Below are 17,598 nucleotides of genomic sequence, written 5' to 3'. Positions count from 1 at the left end.
CATGGATGGAGGAAGAAGAGGGAGGGAAAGAGGCAAAAACACAATCATCTCCTGAGAAGCAGAATATGACAAGATTAGAAAAGGCATTAATTAAGGCAAAAAATGAAGGAGAAGATATATCTGATTTTATAAATGCATATCCTGTGATTGAAAAGCTTGACTCTTCAGGTCAAAAAGAGAGAAAATACACTCCTTTTAATTTGGAAAAAATTAAAGATTTTAAAAAGGATTGCACTCTTTATGGGGTTACATCCTCTTATGTTAAGCTGTTACTAGATAATTTGTCTTATGAAATCTTAACCCCGAATGACTGGAGATCCATAGTTAGAACATGTCTAGAACCAGGACAAAATTTATTGTGTCTTTCGGAGTATCATGAATTATGTAGGATTCAAGCCCAACACAACAGGCAAACAGGAGCTAATGTACAAATCACTTTCGACCAACTAGCTGGGGAAGAAGGTCAGTATGGAGAGAATTCACAACAGATTTATTATCCCATAACAGTGTATGAGCAAATTTCTAAGGCTGCAGTAAAAGCTTGGAGTTCTCTCCCTAGACAGAAAGATGGATGTAAAGCTTTTACAAAAATAGAGCAAGGTCCCAATGAACCTTTTGCTGATTTTGTGGGATTTTTGCAAATAGCTTAATAAGAACCATTGGAGATAATGCTGCCACAGAAATAATGACCAGACATCTGGCTAAGGAAAATGCCAATGAGGTTTGCAAAAGAATTATATGGGGACTAGACAAAGATGCTCCTTTAGAGGAGATCATAAGGCGCTGTGCCACAGTGGACACAAACACTTATTATACTCAGACTATGATGAACATGGAAAGACAGGGTCCCTCTTGGCAAGGGACTTCTAGAGAAAATCGTTGATGTTTTCAGTGTGGAAAAATAGGACATCTTAGAGCTCAGTGTAGATATGGAGATAGAGTGAGAGGACAGGCTGAGAGAAAACCCCAAACCCCATGTCCAAAATGTAACCAAGACTTTCACTGGGCCTCTAAATGTAGATTGACCCAGAGAAATGAGAGGCAGAGCCCAGCTCCAAGATATCAATCAAAAAACAGATGGAGCATGATAGCAGCTGAGAGTCTTTAGAAGGTCAGGGGGATTACAGTCAGGGAGAATACAGGCCTTTTAACCCAACAGGGCAGTGTCCAGTGCAAACAGCTCCAATGTAATTGCCAGATGATGAGGAGAAATCCCAAAAATGGTAAATAGAAGGGAATTAGGTTAACTGCTTGGGGAAGAGGGTTTGCTTGTATCTCTACAGGAGGAGAAGGAATAAGATGGGTGCCAATGAGCTGTATTTGCCTTGTCCATTAGAGAGAAACAGAAAAGCAGAAAAACCTCAAAACAAAAAAGAAGATTTAAGAAACATCTGACACTGAAAGAGCATGGCTGACAATGAGACTGTTAAAAGAACTTTAAAATCTTCAGCTTTCAGTTCCTGAAAAACCAGCAAGAATCATTGTATTCCCTGGGATGAAAAATTGTTGATGAGACTATTGCAGTACTTCAGAGCTTACAGGAATTATTGGATTCCTGACACATGAACTAATGGACAATGGATTCCTTTTGGACTATTTCTAGGACTTATGGGTATGTTTAAATTCTCATGTTGATTCATGTTATTTGTTACATTACTACTAGCCTGTGTTATATTGCTATGTGTTTATGTATTTTATGTAATTATGTGTAATGCCTCCCATATTGCTGGATTTATGTACTCCTTGTTTCATACCTGTTTCAAGTGAACCCCTTTAGAAACCCACTAATCTGATTTGATTTTCTATTTCCTTTGGTATGTTCATCTCCCTTCCTGAGATGTCAGGGAGGGTGTGACCACCTTCTTTTTATGGTGTTTTCACTTCTTCAGTCAGGGAAGGCATGATCACCTTCTTTTTGGGGGGTTCTCACCTCCTTGAGAAGTCAGGGAGGTCATGACCACTTTATGTTCTAAAAGAAAGTTGGAATGAATCTCTCTTGCCTCCGAGAGAGGGCTTGTGGGCTTCTGTATCTCCCAGAGTACTCCTGGCTCTCAATCTCCCAGAGTGCTCTGTGGCCCTAAGAGCTTCTTGCTTATATGAGCTCTCTAAAGGTGTGAACACAAGCATTGTTTCTATCAGTTCCACTTAGTACCTTCTTTCAAGATCTGGCCCATAACATCTCCTTGTAAGATCAGGTCAATCATACTGAACCATGCTAAATTAGATAATTATTGTCTCTAATAATTCTAATGACTTTATACTTTGTAAGGATTCCAACAGTCAAGATTATGATTGAGACAGTATCAAGAGGCATTTGAAGGATTTATTTCTCAATAACACAATTGAAGGTGACACAGAAAGTTTATATAAATTAGCACCTGAAACAAAGAAAGCTTCTCATGAAGATTTGAATCCAGATAAAACTGCTGAAAAAATCCTACATTGTTTTGATAATGCCTCTTCATGGTGATTAAAATTAGAATCATGGATTGCCCTATGTTGTTATGTTGTTATTGCTTTGTTGTTGCCCTGTAATATTAAGATGCTTTTATAGATCTTTCTCCAACATTTTTTCAGAGGTTGAAGCTCAAGAAAAGACTTTTTATCTAAAAGATAAAAAGGGGGCATTGCTGAGTTACGGGACACTGCAGAGAGGGAGTACTGAGGCCACCTCAACCTTTGGTGCACAATAAGTTTTCTGCCAAGTTGCAGAAAGGCCCTTGTTGAGCAAAGAGCAATGATTTGTGATCATGGGAAAGAGTATTGAGCTTGAGGGTCACAGCTAGTTGCTCATGAGCAGGGATACCTCTTGCCTATGAGTGAGTTGTTAAATTGCTGGATCAGCTCTCCTTCAGTTGGCAGATTCCATGCATACACAAAGCCCATGAGCTGCTTCTCTGAATAGTGACTGGGATTGTCTACTGTTCACACACTGATCATGCTTGCAAAAATGTATATCAACATGGTTGTATGGCATAATAAACTGGAGCTCTTTTCACACTCTATAACTCTCCTGCCACATTCAGCTTGCCTCTGAGATCAAAGGGCTCAATATGCTTTGAGCTCTTAAAAGATGTCCACAACACTACATGTGTCATGAAGGGCATCCAGGGAATTTGACAGAGAGTGTTTATTTGCACAAACTACATGTTCACATAGTCAACAATTCATTTCCCTGAACAAAACACCTTCTGAGCCAAATAATTTCTCACAGTATTATTGATTCCATGCCCTAGAAGTCAATCTTCTAAAGAGAAATTCTTAGTGCATGACTAGGGGAATTACATCAAAATCCCAATTCTAGTCCTTGGTTCAGAAGCAGCTTCTTGTGAATGGCACTGAAGTCTGACTTTGGATCAACAGTTCGTGCCCATATGAATCTATTTTGGCTATAAAAGGGCAGATTCAGGTAATCTGGCTTGTAAAACAGGGGTCTTTGTGGGAAGAGATTCTTTTTTTTTTTAACTTAAATTTTTGAGACTGAGAGGTTCATGAATAATAGATGGTAGGATTTAGAGATCATATTGTCTAATCTCCTCATTTCACAGATGAAGAAAATGAGACCTGGAGAAAGTGACTTGCCACTCATTTCTGGTCACATTTCCAGAAAATAATAGAGATGAGATTCAAATTCAGGACCTCTGACTCCAAATCCTGTTTTTTTTTTTTTTTTTTTTTTTTTCCCAGTATTCAGAATTCAATATTCAAGAGCATAAAACATTCCCTTCCCCTTGACCCTGGAAGGATGTAGTTTTGATACTTATTTGAATACATCACAAGATCTATGATGGTTTGGCCTTCCACCAATTTTTATTAGAACCCTAAGGTTATTTAATATACAGTTTTATAAGTTGCTACTGATGCCTGAGCTGTTAGTGATGAGCCTTTCTACATTAGCCTAATCCTTGGATGACTGCTTCTGTCACCTAGTCTTACTCAAAATCTCTCCAGCTACTTTATTCTCTCTCATACTGGCCTTGAAGAATCCAGGGTCAAAATTACCACTTTTTGCGGTAGCAAAGAACTGGAAACAAAGTAGACTGAGTCCTCATCAACTGAGGATTAGCTAAATAGATTGTGTTATACATAGATATAATGTGGAATTTTATAGCTCTATAAGAAATGATAAGTTATCAAAAATTCAGATAAACCTAGGAAGACTTCTATGAGGTACTGTGGTTGAGTAAAAAGAACAATGGTTTGGATTGAAATCCGGCTTCTATCACTTAGTTCCTTTATGATCTTGGACAAATTACTTAAACTACAGTCTCAATCTACCTATGTGCATAATAAAGGTAACTAGATGGTACAAGGGATAAAGTATCAGGTCTGGAGTCAGGAAAATCTGAGTTCAAATACATTCCTAGACATTTATTAGTTATGTGATCGCAGGTAAGTCACTTAATCCCTATTTTGCTTCAATTCATCTTCTGTAAAATGGGGACATACTGGAGAAGGAAATGGCAAACCAATTTAGTATCTTTGCCAAGAAAACTGCACAGTCAAAATCCATGGGATCACATAGAGTTGTGCATGATTGAATCAAAAAATAATAATAACAATTATCCTGATGGCACTAAAAGCCTTTTCTAGTTTTAGCTCTGTGGTCCTATGATTTATAAACTAATGCAGAATAAAATAAATAGATTAGAAAAACAATAGTCATAATGATTATAGCAATGTAAACAAAGGGAAAAAATTCCATATGCTATGACATCCTAATAATTAAAATTGACCTTAGAAAGGAGTGGAAAAAATACATATGAATGTATTACAGAACTGGGTAAAAGGAATATGGAATATAGCACCATAGCTAGAGTGAGGTTGATATGTTTGGGAACTGATTTTGTTAAACTATTTTTTAAATCATTGTTACAAATTATAAGAATTTATTGTGCTCATCCAAGATAAAATCTATCTCAAAGTTTTTGTTCCAATTGCTCATTTATGTATGAAAGACTAACAAATTTTGGAATTAATAACTGGGGAATGCTGAACTGCAATACTGTTTTATGATTATTGGACAATTATACTTTGTCTATGTTTCACTCAGTATAGATGAGATTTTCATTACTCATCATAAACAAAACTGATGGTTTTCAAGATGAGAATCTATTTGTGAATCAGGCAGAGTAAATAGGGATTAATAATAGATTTTTGAATTGCATAAAAGTGATAATGTCACTTTCTACCCTGAGATCTGCCTTCAGATACATTAAAAAATCAGACTAGAGCACTCTGAAGTTTCTGGGTGGTGAGTTGCTCTGGTAATATGTGTTCTCTACACATTTTCCTTATTGTTTTGATCATTTCAGTTGGCTCCACTATTTCCCATGGGCATTAAATGTATTGATGACACTTCCAGTTTTAGGGATATAATGTTATATATTTTATTCTTGTTTTTACTTCTGTTTAGTAAATGATTTGGTTAATACTCAGTGGAAACATCTTGACAAATATGTTTATGTGAAATATACTAGCAGAGTCTACAGTTTCAGTGGAACCACCACCCACCTGGAAGAATGAGAGTAGTGGTCCTAGAGTCCTGGGAATAGTGAGTTATCCCAGTCAGCTTCCTTCATGGAGAAACCCAAACCTGATACCAGAAAAGGAGTAAGTTAAGAGGGGAAAATGAGAGAGACAGAAACAGAGAGAAAGAAAGAGAGAGAGAGAAAAACAGGAAAAGACAGAGGGACAGAAAGAGACAGAGACAGAAAGACAAGTATTTCAAAGGAAAGCTCAAGGGTGACAACAGAGGTAAAACCAGACCTCTGAGACAACACTGTAGCTCATGCTAAACAAGGGATGCCTCACTGGGTAGTGGGACAGAAGGGGATATATTCAGAAAAGAAGGTGAAACAAAGAGAAAATGTTTCATTAAACTTTTTTTAAAAGAATTGAGTCTTAGCATCAATACTTCAGGAAAGATTGAAGAAGTAATGATTCAAATTTACATAGTGCTTTTAAGCTCTTTATATAAACTATCTCACTTGATCAGAAAGTTGCTTCCTTTCTTCAGCTATCATACAGTCCATGAAGAGATGCCAAAGAAGGAATGCTGATAATCTTTGGCTCTTATTCCCCTGCTTAAAACAAAGATGAACTGTGAGGAGAAAGCTATAAGAAGAGTTGTTAATTGTGTATCGACCAGCATAGAAAACAAATCCAGATTTTATCTTTATTTTTTTCTTTCTTTTTTTTTTTTATTCAGATATAGCCAAAAGCAGCCTGAAATATATCATTAGCTGAACAGAATAGGTCTTTAGAAGTTATAAAATTATTCAAGTATATGTTACAATGATTCAAGGGTAGTTTAAGCCTATATAGGGATTCTAAATAGAACTCAAAAAACCCTCAAAAAGAGGGGTGTGGTTAGTATCTTGAGTTGTCATGGCAGTCAAAGTGTACAATTAGAAGATGAGTTTCCTTACCAGATGGTCGCTTTTCTAATTCTATCAGACACTTTTGTTTGTATTCAAACCACTTCTGGGTTGTCTCCTGTAGGAGAGATCCTTTAACCTGAAGGAACCAAAATAATTGTGTCATTGAAGAAAACAGGCTAAAGATTTAGTTGTAGTTATTTTATCACCTATGGGATGTACTGTCTACTAGACTGAGTGTCCCATTGGATAACTCAAAATCAGCTTGTCCAAAATAGAGCTCATTATCTTTTCCCTCTAAACTCACTTCACCTTGTAACTAAACATTTTTTATCATTTCCCCTTCCAAGTTCTCAGGTTCACAATATAGGAATAATCCATGATTCCTTTTTTTCACTTACCCCCATGCCCAAACAATTGCCAAGTGTTAGTGATTCTCTTCAATGTCTCTTATATCCTTTTTTCCTAGTCACAATACAATCACTTTAATTCAAGCCCTCTCATACTCTTGCCTGCACTATATCAAATTATGTTAGTTGGTTTAACCTATATCTGAACTCTCCCCTTTCTAATCTATCCTCCAAATAATTGTCAAATATATTCCTAAAGTGCAAGTCTGATAATCTTGTTCATTTATTAAAGAAGCTTTAGCAACCCATCTTTGCTTTTAAAATAATACACAAACTCCTTTGTTTGCCATCAAAAGACCTTCAACATATAGCTCCAGATTAATGTCCAGTGTGCCTCTTTTCAACAATGAGATGATTCAAACCAATTTCAATTGTTCAGTGATGAAAAGAACTATCTACACCCAAAGAGAGGACTGTGGGAGCTGAGTGTGGACCACAACATAGCATTTTCACTCTTTTTGATGTTGTTTGCTTGCATTTTGTTTTCTTTCCCAGCTTTTTCCTTTCTTGATCCAATTTTTCTTGTGCAACAAGATAACTGTATAAATATGTATACATTTATTGGGTTTAACATATATTTTAACATGTTTAACATGTATTGGACTACCTGCCATCTAGGGGAGGGGGTGGGAAGAAGAAAGGGATAATTTGGAACAGAAGGCTTTGCAAGGGTCAGTGTTGAAAAATTACCATGCATATGTTTTGTAAATAAAAAAGCTTTAATTAAAAAAATATTAATTTCCGGGACGATAAAACATTTCCCTTACATACTCTACACTCCAGCCAAATTGATTCACTAGCTTTTCATCATACATGATATTTCCATCTCCTTCCATGTCTTCGCATGTTGGGGAACATGAACTTCCTTGTCCATCCCTACATCTTGGAATCCCTAGATCCCTTCAATACTCCATTCAAGTGAATCTCCTTCAAGAAGCCTTTCCTTATTCATCCAGTCATTAGTTCCACTCTACCCAAACTATTGTATTTTTTTGGTAAATATTCAGTATTCATTTAATTATTCATTGTTAGAATTCTAGTGTTTGGAAATGAATATAAACTGCTTGCATTTATGTTTTTCCTCCCGGGTTATTTATACCTTCTGAATTCAATTCTCCCTGTGCAACAAGAAAACTGTTTGGTTCTGCACACATATATTGTATCTAGGATATACTGCAACCCATTCAACAAGTAAAGGACTCTTGCCATCTGGGGGGAAGAGGTGGAGGGAGGGAGGGGAAAAATCGGAACAGAAATGAATGCAAGGGATAATGCTGTAAAAAATTACCCTGGCATGCGTTCTATCAATAAAAAATTATTTAAAAAAAAAAAAAAAGAATTCTAGTGTTAATGGAGTTGATAGAAACAATACTTAGGTAATTGGTTCACACATTAGAGCTCACACCTTTAAGAGAGTTTACACATTAGAGATCACACATTGGAGTTCACAAGTAGGGGAGATTCACAAAGTTAATTTTGTAACTTTGTGAATTTACACCTCCCATATAATCCCACTCTCAGAGGAGCAGTCAATCTTTGAGTTTACACTTCTAAAAGAGCATAAAAGGAACTGAGTTAGTGAAGTGTTCAGTTTGGAAGATTGCCAAGAATCAGAGTTGAGCTAGAGGCAGAAGCTGGCAGAGGTAAAAGACTAGCAACGAAAGCTCTCGGAACCCAAGAAAGCTAACTGGGCTATTTTGGAAGAGACAATAAAAGATTGGATTTTAACTCCTGGCTGTATTTGAGGTGATTATTACTCTGAACTGAAACTAAGGCTGCCTCCAGAAAACCTCTCCAAGAAACCTGCTCCCAGAGAGAACCATCATATTTTAGAAAAAGAAAAGAAGATCACCACAATTCATGAGCTTTATACTCTTCCAGTGAAACCCAAATTCAAAAAAAAAAAATAGCCTCAGATCCATATTATTGGCCACAAGACCCAGAACAATGTTAATACATGTGCTTAATAAAAGTACTTAATAAAAACAGGTGCTCAATAAAAAGTTGTTGATTGATTGAAAACAATTTTACTGGTTCTGAGAATTCCTATAGATATCATATGTGAAATGGACTTTCAAGAACTGTTCAATTCTCGCATAAATGTTTTAGATACGTTTCCCAAAATTTAAAAATATGTATGTATTATACACACACACACACACACACACACACACACACACACACACACATATCTTTTACTATGTGCAAAGTATCATTCTGAGAAGAATTATAGAAGCACAAAATATAAGAACTAGAAAGGATCTTAAAAAGTTTACAAGTTTAATCCCCCCATTTTTTTTCAATAAGAAAAAGGAGGCCCCAAAGAGAGAAATGACTTGTTTCGGGTCACACAGTAGCAAAACCAAGACTTGAAGTCAAGTGTCCTGACTTCTAGTCGAAATTTCCACTGTATTCTAGTAGACTAGAATATGAGATACATCCTTTGTGCTCAAAGAATTTATGACATCTTTTCCATATAAATTTCATCCAATAAGGAACTGGAAATTGAGTGGATGGCCCATTAGTTGGAGAATGGCTGATTAAGTTATGGCATATGAATGTTATGGAATATTATTGTTCTATGAGAAATAGTCAGCAGGATGATTTCAGAAAGGCCTGGAATGATTTACATGAACTGATGCTGAGTGAAGTGAGTAGAACCAAGAAAACATTGTACATAGCAACAAGATTATACAATGATCAATTCTGAATACAATGATCAATTCTGATGGACTTGGTTCTTTTCAGCAATGAGGTGATTCAAACCAAGTCCAATAGCTTTGTGATACTGAGAACTATCTGCATCTAAAAAGAGGACCACGGGGCTGAATATTGATCACAATATAGTATTTTTACCTTTTTTGTTGTTATTTGCTTGCTTGTTTCTTCTTTCTCATTTTTTCCCTTTTTGATCTAATTTTACTTGTGCAACATGATAAATGTAGAAATATGTATAGAAAAATTGCTTATGTTTAAATATATTGGATTACTTGCTGTCTGGGGGAAAGAAAGGGGAAGTGAGGAAGAAAAATTTGGAACACAAGATTTTGTAAGGGTGGATATTGAAAACTATCTTTGCGTATATTTTGAAAACAAAAAACTATTATCAAAAATAAATAAATAAAATTTGCCCAACCTTTATTAGTTTAACAGAAGTTTATTGCAACAGAAGCCTGGTGAATTGCGTTTTCTATCTGCAATGTACTTTTTGCTCTTTAAAATGTATTTAACATCATATGTTATCCTTTAAACAACCCTTATTATTTTATTATTATTATATTATTATGGAATTACTATGCCATTTTACATTTAGAGAATCTGAAGACTAAAGACATTAAAAATAAGATATAACTCAAGGTCATATACTTAGTTAATAACAATAATATTTAAAATTTATACAATGTCTAAGGTCATGTTTGAATTCCTAGATTCTGCACACAATCCCAGTTCTTTAGCTCTTTGAAATATAATGTAATGACTATATAAGAATATAATGAAATGTAATGTTTCAAGACCTACTCTTTTAGAGTATAAATCACTAAATCTTATGAAATCCTAACTATTTCCACAGTGTTTTATTGCTTTTTTCTTGGTTTCACTTTAATTTGAGAGTTTTGAAAGTTGGTTATGACTTTCCTATAAGTTTTCTTCCTGACCTTTTTCAGGTGATAGAGGATAAATTTTCTACGACTTCTACTTTGTCCTCTTATTCTAGAACTTCAAGGCAATTTTCCTCATTAATTTCTTATAATATTGTATCCAGATTTTTAAAAAGCATAACTTTAAAAAGCATAAAATTCTGACAATTTTAATATTGTCTTTCCTCAATCTTTTCCCTAGATCAGATGTTTTCCTAAGAGATGTTTCAACTTCTCTTCTATTTTTTCTAATTTTATTATTTCTTAGTTATTATAATATCATTCAATTCCTCTTTGACCACTCCTAGTTTTCAAGGAATTATTTTCTTCCTTAAGATTTTAGCATCTTTTTCAATTAGTTCAATTTCTTTTCATGATTTTCTTGCATAGCTTTTTTACCCCTATTTTTCCCTTGATCTGTCTGATTTTTTAATTCCTTTTAAATTTCTTCCAAGAACTTTTGGTAACATAACCATTTTATGTTAATCTTGGGAGTAGAAGTAGCATTATTTTAACCTTATCTTGCTCTGAATTCAAAGCCAGATCTTCTTTTACACAAAAGTAGTTATTTATATTTGGGTTCTTTTTTCTTTACTTCCTCATTTTTATTTTATTTTGTTTTGCTTTTAGAGGTTTATCATCATCCTCATCATTATTATTGTTGTATTAATCTTGAGCTAGGGATTATGTTGCCCTGGGCCTCAGGTCCTCCTTACTGTTATTTTCTGAATTGTTTCCAGGAGTTCAACCTCAGGGACTCCTTGACTATCTAAACCCACCTTTAAGACCCCTAGCTACACTGTCTTAAAAGCGTTTTTGTTCCCTGCAGTATCACATTCACTAGGGTTGTGCTCACTCCTCCTCATCCACAGTCACTGTGGTGGGGTGCAGATCTCTTTCCAGTTCTCTTGACTTTTACATCTGTTTTTGTTTTCCTTTGTAAACTATTGCTTCAATTTTTGAGCACCAAGACTTTGGATTCACAATAATCAGATCTGTTCTTGTAAAATGACCCCATGAAGGTCATTGATTCTTTTTGGACCATTGTCCTTATTAGAGTTATTTCAGCAAAATCTCTAAACATAACTTTCAGTCAAGTCAAGTTTCTGCCATTGTGGGCAACAATATCCCAGATCCTATACAATCACACAAGGCCTCAATGCATATAGGCATACTACTTTTATTTCATCCCACAGAAAATAAAGAAGTTATAAAGTATTTGTAGTAACCTATAAACAGAAATATTAAATCACTCAGCTCATCACTTTACCTTAGAGGAATACTAAGTTTGGGATTAGACCCTGTCTTTTCACAGGATGTTGCTACACAATCCCTCTTGAATTTGTAATGTTCTTATCTGGTTGTTTGGATTCCCCACAAAAGCAGGCACATTTTGGGTCTTCTGAACAAGCAACCTCTTTCCATCAGACTTGCACTGTTCTAAAAATTCACCATCTCTATCTCTTTATATCTATCTATCTGTCTTTGTCTGTCTGTTCTCTCTCTGCTCAGGAACTATGTGACCCATCCTCTTCTGACTTAAAAGAGTAGTTGAATCAAGAAATCCTCTTTTCTCTCTAGAAAGTTTAGCCTCATGGACCCTCACTTAACACTGCATACCAAGATAAGATCAAAATGGGTCCATGATTTAGGCATAAAGAATGAGATTATAAATAAATTAGAGGAACATACTATATGAGGATGTATTCTGATGAAAGTGGATTTCTTTGACAAAGAGAAGATCTAACTCAGTTTCAATTGATCAAGGATGGACAGAAGCTACACCCAAAGAAATAACACTGGGAAATGAATGTAAACTATTTGCATTTTGGTTTTTCTTCCCAGGTTATTTTTACCTTCTAAATCCAATTCTTCCTGTGCAACAAGAGAACTGTTTGGTTCTGCACACATATATTGTATTTAGGATATACTGTTACATATTTAACATGTATAGGACTGCTTTCCATATGGGGGAAGGGGTGGAGGGAGGGAGGAGAAAAGTTGGAACAGAAGTGAATGCAAGGAATAATGTTGTAAAAAATTACCAGGCATGGGTTCTGTCAATAAAAAGATATAATTATTTAAAAAAAAAAAAAAGAAAGAAAGAAAGAAAGAAAGTCTAGCCTCAGGACTCTATATTATGCTCAGACATAACCTTCCCCTTTATCACCATGATTACCACCCAGGACCATGTCTGCTCTGCTGAATTTTTGTCTCCTAATAGTATCAAGCATTTATATAATGCTTTAAGCTTTATAAAGTACTTATACAAATATTTTTTGCTTATCCTTACAACAAGGTAAGTGCAATTGTTATTACCATTTTGAAGATGAAGAAACTGAGGCAGGAAGCAATTAAGCCCAGGATTATACAATAGGAAGTGTCTGAGCCTGGATTAGAACTTAAGTTTTTCTGACTCTTAGTGTAGTGAATCTATTGAACTATCTAAATTGTTTTCTGAAATGAGAACTAGGAAGGGAAGATAAGTTGCTCTGTCAGCTTATTTTTCATAAACAATAGAGTATCCTTCAGATGAGTCTAAAGATTTATATCCTATAATTTCAATGGGATTGGAGAGACTGAATAAATAGATAGACTCTCTTGATTAATCTGCCTCTTACAAATTTATGATCCATCATATAAAATATATCCAGATATAAAATATATGAAGTGATCCAAGAGAGGCTCCTTGTCATCTCTCTATTACCCAGGCTAGCACATAGCTAGCCCCTTCCAGAGTACAATGGATTAATTATATACTAAACAATGACAATAATAATGATAGTAATTATAAAAACAGAATTGTTGTTTCTATTTTAAAAGCTTCATCTTCTAAATAGCATCTCAGGATAAAATATGACAGGATAATGATACAAGTGTTAAAAGTAGCAAACACTCTCTGAGTACTCAGTTGTAGTTTTTCATACAAATTCTAAAGAAAATTTGAAAACTCCAATTAATAAATTGTCTAAGTGGTCCCTGATCAGTGATGACTCAGGTCCCTTACATTCAGAGAATGGTAGAATTGACAAGGATTTTAGAATACATTCAGTCCAAGGCTACAGTTCCCAAAGAGGGAAATAATTTTGTCATTAATCACATAGCTAATCAATTCTTAAAGAACAATCTTTAATGGTACTTCCCTTTATAGTCAATCTTATCAATTAATTCTGAATATAGGAACATCCATTCCACTAATATAAAAGCCAACATTTATATAAGTACTTAAAAGCTTGTGAAGTGGTTTATAAAATATTATCTCATTTTATCCTCACAATAATCCTTTGCTATCAGCATTTTAAAGATGAGGAAACTGAGTTTGGCAGAGGTTAAATGATTTGGCCATAGTCACACAGAAGCTTATGGTCTTCCAGTAGTCGAAGATACCAAATCCAAGATTGTTTCTTCCATAATGGAGTTTTCTTGTCTCCATTTGGAGGTATATGTTCAAATCCTACTTCTGACACATTGGTTTTTAGGGTGGCTAGGTAGTACAGTAGGTAGAGCACCAGGCCTGGCAGAGTCAGGAAGACATATTTTCCTAAGTTCAAAATCTGACCTCAGCCACTCAGCTGTCTGACTTTAGGCAACTCATTTAACCCTGATTGCCTTTTCTCACGTTCACACAGCCAATCTCTGTATGTTTGACTTCAGTCCTATATAAGCAATAGATACCTCTGGTTTGACTACACAGTGGAAAAACCTTTCCCACAAGGGAGTCATTCTGGTACTTGGGGTTCTTTTTTTTATGATTTCATGCTATTACAGTAAACTACATTGTATAGGTTTTTTTGATAGTAGAGTGGAAGGAGAGGTTGATAAATAATCTGGATTTCATCTTATTCCTTTTAGGCTCCAAAGACTGTTTTTTCAACCATTTTAGTGAGCATTCTCTTGGATACAAAATGTTTTTATTTTTCCTAGTGTGTTTATTCTGGAAGTCTTCATAGATTCCTATGATTAATTTTGCTTATAGATCCTTGCTTGGGGTGAATTTTATGGCAGGAAGTCTTTATAAAAACTCACTTAATAAGAAATATTTAGGGGCAATTTACATCTTAAAAATAAAAATAAATGAAAATGTGTTTTCATTCTTAGTGCCTAACACACTGTAGGCACTTAATACAAATTTGATGATTATTAGCTTTCATTCAAGCAATATGATGATTGTTATTCTTCCACCACCCCCCCATCTCTTCTCTTCATTAACTTGATTGAATTTATTAATCTTGGCATCATATGTGGACAGAGTTTCTAGTATTCTTTCAGTCATAGAATTGGAAGTTGAAATATATCTGATGTTTCCTTTCCTTTTCAATCACTAGTTCAACCAACTTAGTCTATTAATTTGCTGTCCATATGACATTCCAAGAAAGAGAAAGGCCAGGCCAGGCTTTCCTCTCTTATCAGATGCATAGAATTTAACTGGAAAGAAGCTTAGAGATCTAGTCAAACCTCATTTTAAAATTTTTTTTAAATGAAGCAATTGAGATGTAGAGAGATGAAATGGCTTGCTAGGTCCAGAATTCATATCTCTTGAATTCCAATCAAGTGCTACAACTCTTTGAGGAGGAGAACTTTTCTTCCTCCAGAAGTCTAGGTGATTCAGGTCAGAGGATACTACTGTGTGGCCAAGATCAAAATAATAAGAGACTGGGAAGCTTTGGGAAGTTATGGTTTTGAATCCTGAAAGTTAGGTGGTTCTGAACAATTCCACAAAACTAATTTGTAGTTGATTTTTGTTCATCCTTCAACCCTACAACTGGTTTCTACTGATTTCATTATAGTTATATGCTGAGGAAAAGGGACAAGTTTAGTGGCAGGTAGATGGTATAGCCAGGAAGTTCAATCATTTGACCCTTGTGACCCCATTTAGGATTCTCTTGGCAAAGACATTTTTTTGATGATTTGCCATTTCCTGCTCCAGATCATTTTACAGATGAGGAAAATGAGACAAATAGGTTTAAGGGACTTGCCCAGAGTAACACAGCTAGTAAATATCTGAGCTTAGATTTGAACCTAGGACTCCAAGCCCAAAGCTCTACCCATTGTGCTATCTAGCTACTCTAAAAATCTATGTATCAGAAATGGGATTTGAAAACCTATCTGCCTCTTACTGATAGAGTAGCTAAGTTAAAATTCTGAGTATGCTACTTATTACCTCTGTATCCTTGAACAGGTCACTTGATCTATGAATACCTCAATCTCTGTGACTATAAAATGAAAACTTCTGAGGTTTCTTCCAGTTTAGATGTATAAACAAGTTACAACTCCCTCTACAATTCATTTTCTAAACTCGACAAAAAGAACAAGAGGAATGACTATTTTCAAATATCTCTTTTAGCACTGACATTCAGTATGTCTCTACTAATACCAGTCACTAGAATAATAGTTATATGTACACTGACTACAAAGATATACAAATACTTGAAAGATGGGAGAAACATGAGCTAATGTATAGATTATTGGACTTTGGCTCAAGACAACCTAAGTTTGAATATCACCCTTGGAGACTTAGTAGTCATGTGATATTTCTCAATCTTGACTTCCTCATCTGTAAAACAGTAGTGAAAATAGTACCTACCTCATAAATTTATTTATGATGTCAAGTAAAATGATAATATAAATCACTTTGCAAACCTAAAAATAAGTATTTTGGGGTTTTTGTTCAGTTGTTTCAATCATGTCTGACTCTTTGTGATCCCATTTGGGGTTTTCCTGGTAAAAAGATAGTAAAGTGGTTTGCATTTTTTTTCCAGTTCATTCTACAGATGAGGAAACTGAGGTAAAAAAAGATTAGGTGATTTTTCCAAAGTCAGATAGCTACTAAGTGTCTAAGATCAGTTTTAAACTCAGGAAGATGAGTCTTCCTGACTCCAGACCTGATACTCTACATACTATGTACTCTAGTATATCCCCAAAATATGTACAAATGTTATCTATTATTATCTATGATTTAATTAGAATATGCAACTCCCAGTGTAGGAATTCCCTCCAACATATATATATGGGTTGAAATTCCTCTGTGATTTAATAGGTAAAATCTGAGGCATACAGGAGTTGTCCACAGGAGTGTCTCAAGGTCACACATTTAAATCCAGGTGTTCTTGACTCTAAATCCAGTACTCTATTCATTATGCCACTCTTTTTTTAAAACTACAGAGAAGGGAAAAAGGAACAGGGAGAAAGAAGAAAGGAAAATAAGCCCAAAGATGGCAGAATTTGGGACAAGCCTGGAAGAAGACACAGAACACAAACATTTGCTTTATTTGTCATTTGTAAATTCATTGGATTTTGTCCTCTTTTTGCATTTATTTGATTAGGGTTTTTAAATAGTTATTTAGTTTTTCCTCTAAAAATATTTTTTCAAAATTTAATCTTCATCACCAGATGACCTGCTAAGTGGGGGAAGATACCAGCCACTAGGAATATGGCGGCCTGTTGTTGTCCACTAAGAGTATTATAATCCAACAAACAAAAATTCTATCTGGGCCTAACATGAGCAAAATTTATAATTTCCAAATTTTCAAAATAATAATATTTCTGAAGTTAGAACTATATTTAAGAATGCTTGCATTTATAGCAAATTGAATTGAGATGGTAACACAGGACCATTCCTGTGAGTGATTGATATAGTTTGGAGGCAGAGGTCTTGGAATCTGAGGAGAGTGAAGAACTGAGATGGATTGAGCAGAAGGCAGGAAGTGTAGTTGCTGAATGATCAGGGCAGGAAGGTGGCACTTGAAGAGCAAGGAATATGCCAACTCCTCATCTTGACCCTGTGTTTTGAGGGATATGAGAAAGAATAAATCAGAGCAGGAGGATCATTATGCTTTGAAGCAAGTTCTAGAAGGCTTGGTGGAAAAGATTTTATGAAAAGAATGGGCCCTGAGGGAGATGTAGGGCTGAACTAGATAGAGATGGGAGAGTAGAGAGAAATGAGATAGGGAAAGAGTCTGTCCTTGGGCAGGAGGAGACTCTAAATGATATGAATTGTGACCCATAGTCCAAGAGAGAAGCTAAATCCACTCCAGAGTTCAAATTGTAATGGTGGGGAAAATGTTTTGAGATTCTGACTGAGATAGAGCCCCTTCAATTGATTATAGCTGACCAAGAAGCGGGGGATGTGGGGGGAGAGAGGTGTGTGTGGAAGGATTTTTTTTTTAAATA

The 17,598-nt window shown here is 35.2% G+C and overlaps 1 protein-coding gene across 1 annotated transcript in view; it reads right to left on the bottom strand.

Moving 5' to 3' along the window:
• GLP2R (glucagon like peptide 2 receptor) overlaps nucleotides 1-17,598 on the bottom strand; it is an 88,896-nt gene that overhangs the window by 69,177 nt on the left and 2,121 nt on the right. The window contains exon 2 of the mRNA XM_051995546.1: nucleotides 6,432-6,519. Coding sequence (XP_051851506.1) covers nucleotides 6,432-6,519 — 88 coding nt within the window. The remainder of the gene's footprint in view (nucleotides 1-6,431; nucleotides 6,520-17,598) is intronic.

Source organism: Antechinus flavipes, chromosome 4, assembly GCF_016432865.1.
Source record: "Antechinus flavipes isolate AdamAnt ecotype Samford, QLD, Australia chromosome 4, AdamAnt_v2, whole genome shotgun sequence".
Classification (NCBI taxonomy): Eukaryota; Metazoa; Chordata; class Mammalia; order Dasyuromorphia; family Dasyuridae; genus Antechinus; species Antechinus flavipes.
This window is presented reverse-complemented; position numbering and strand designations above follow the sequence as displayed.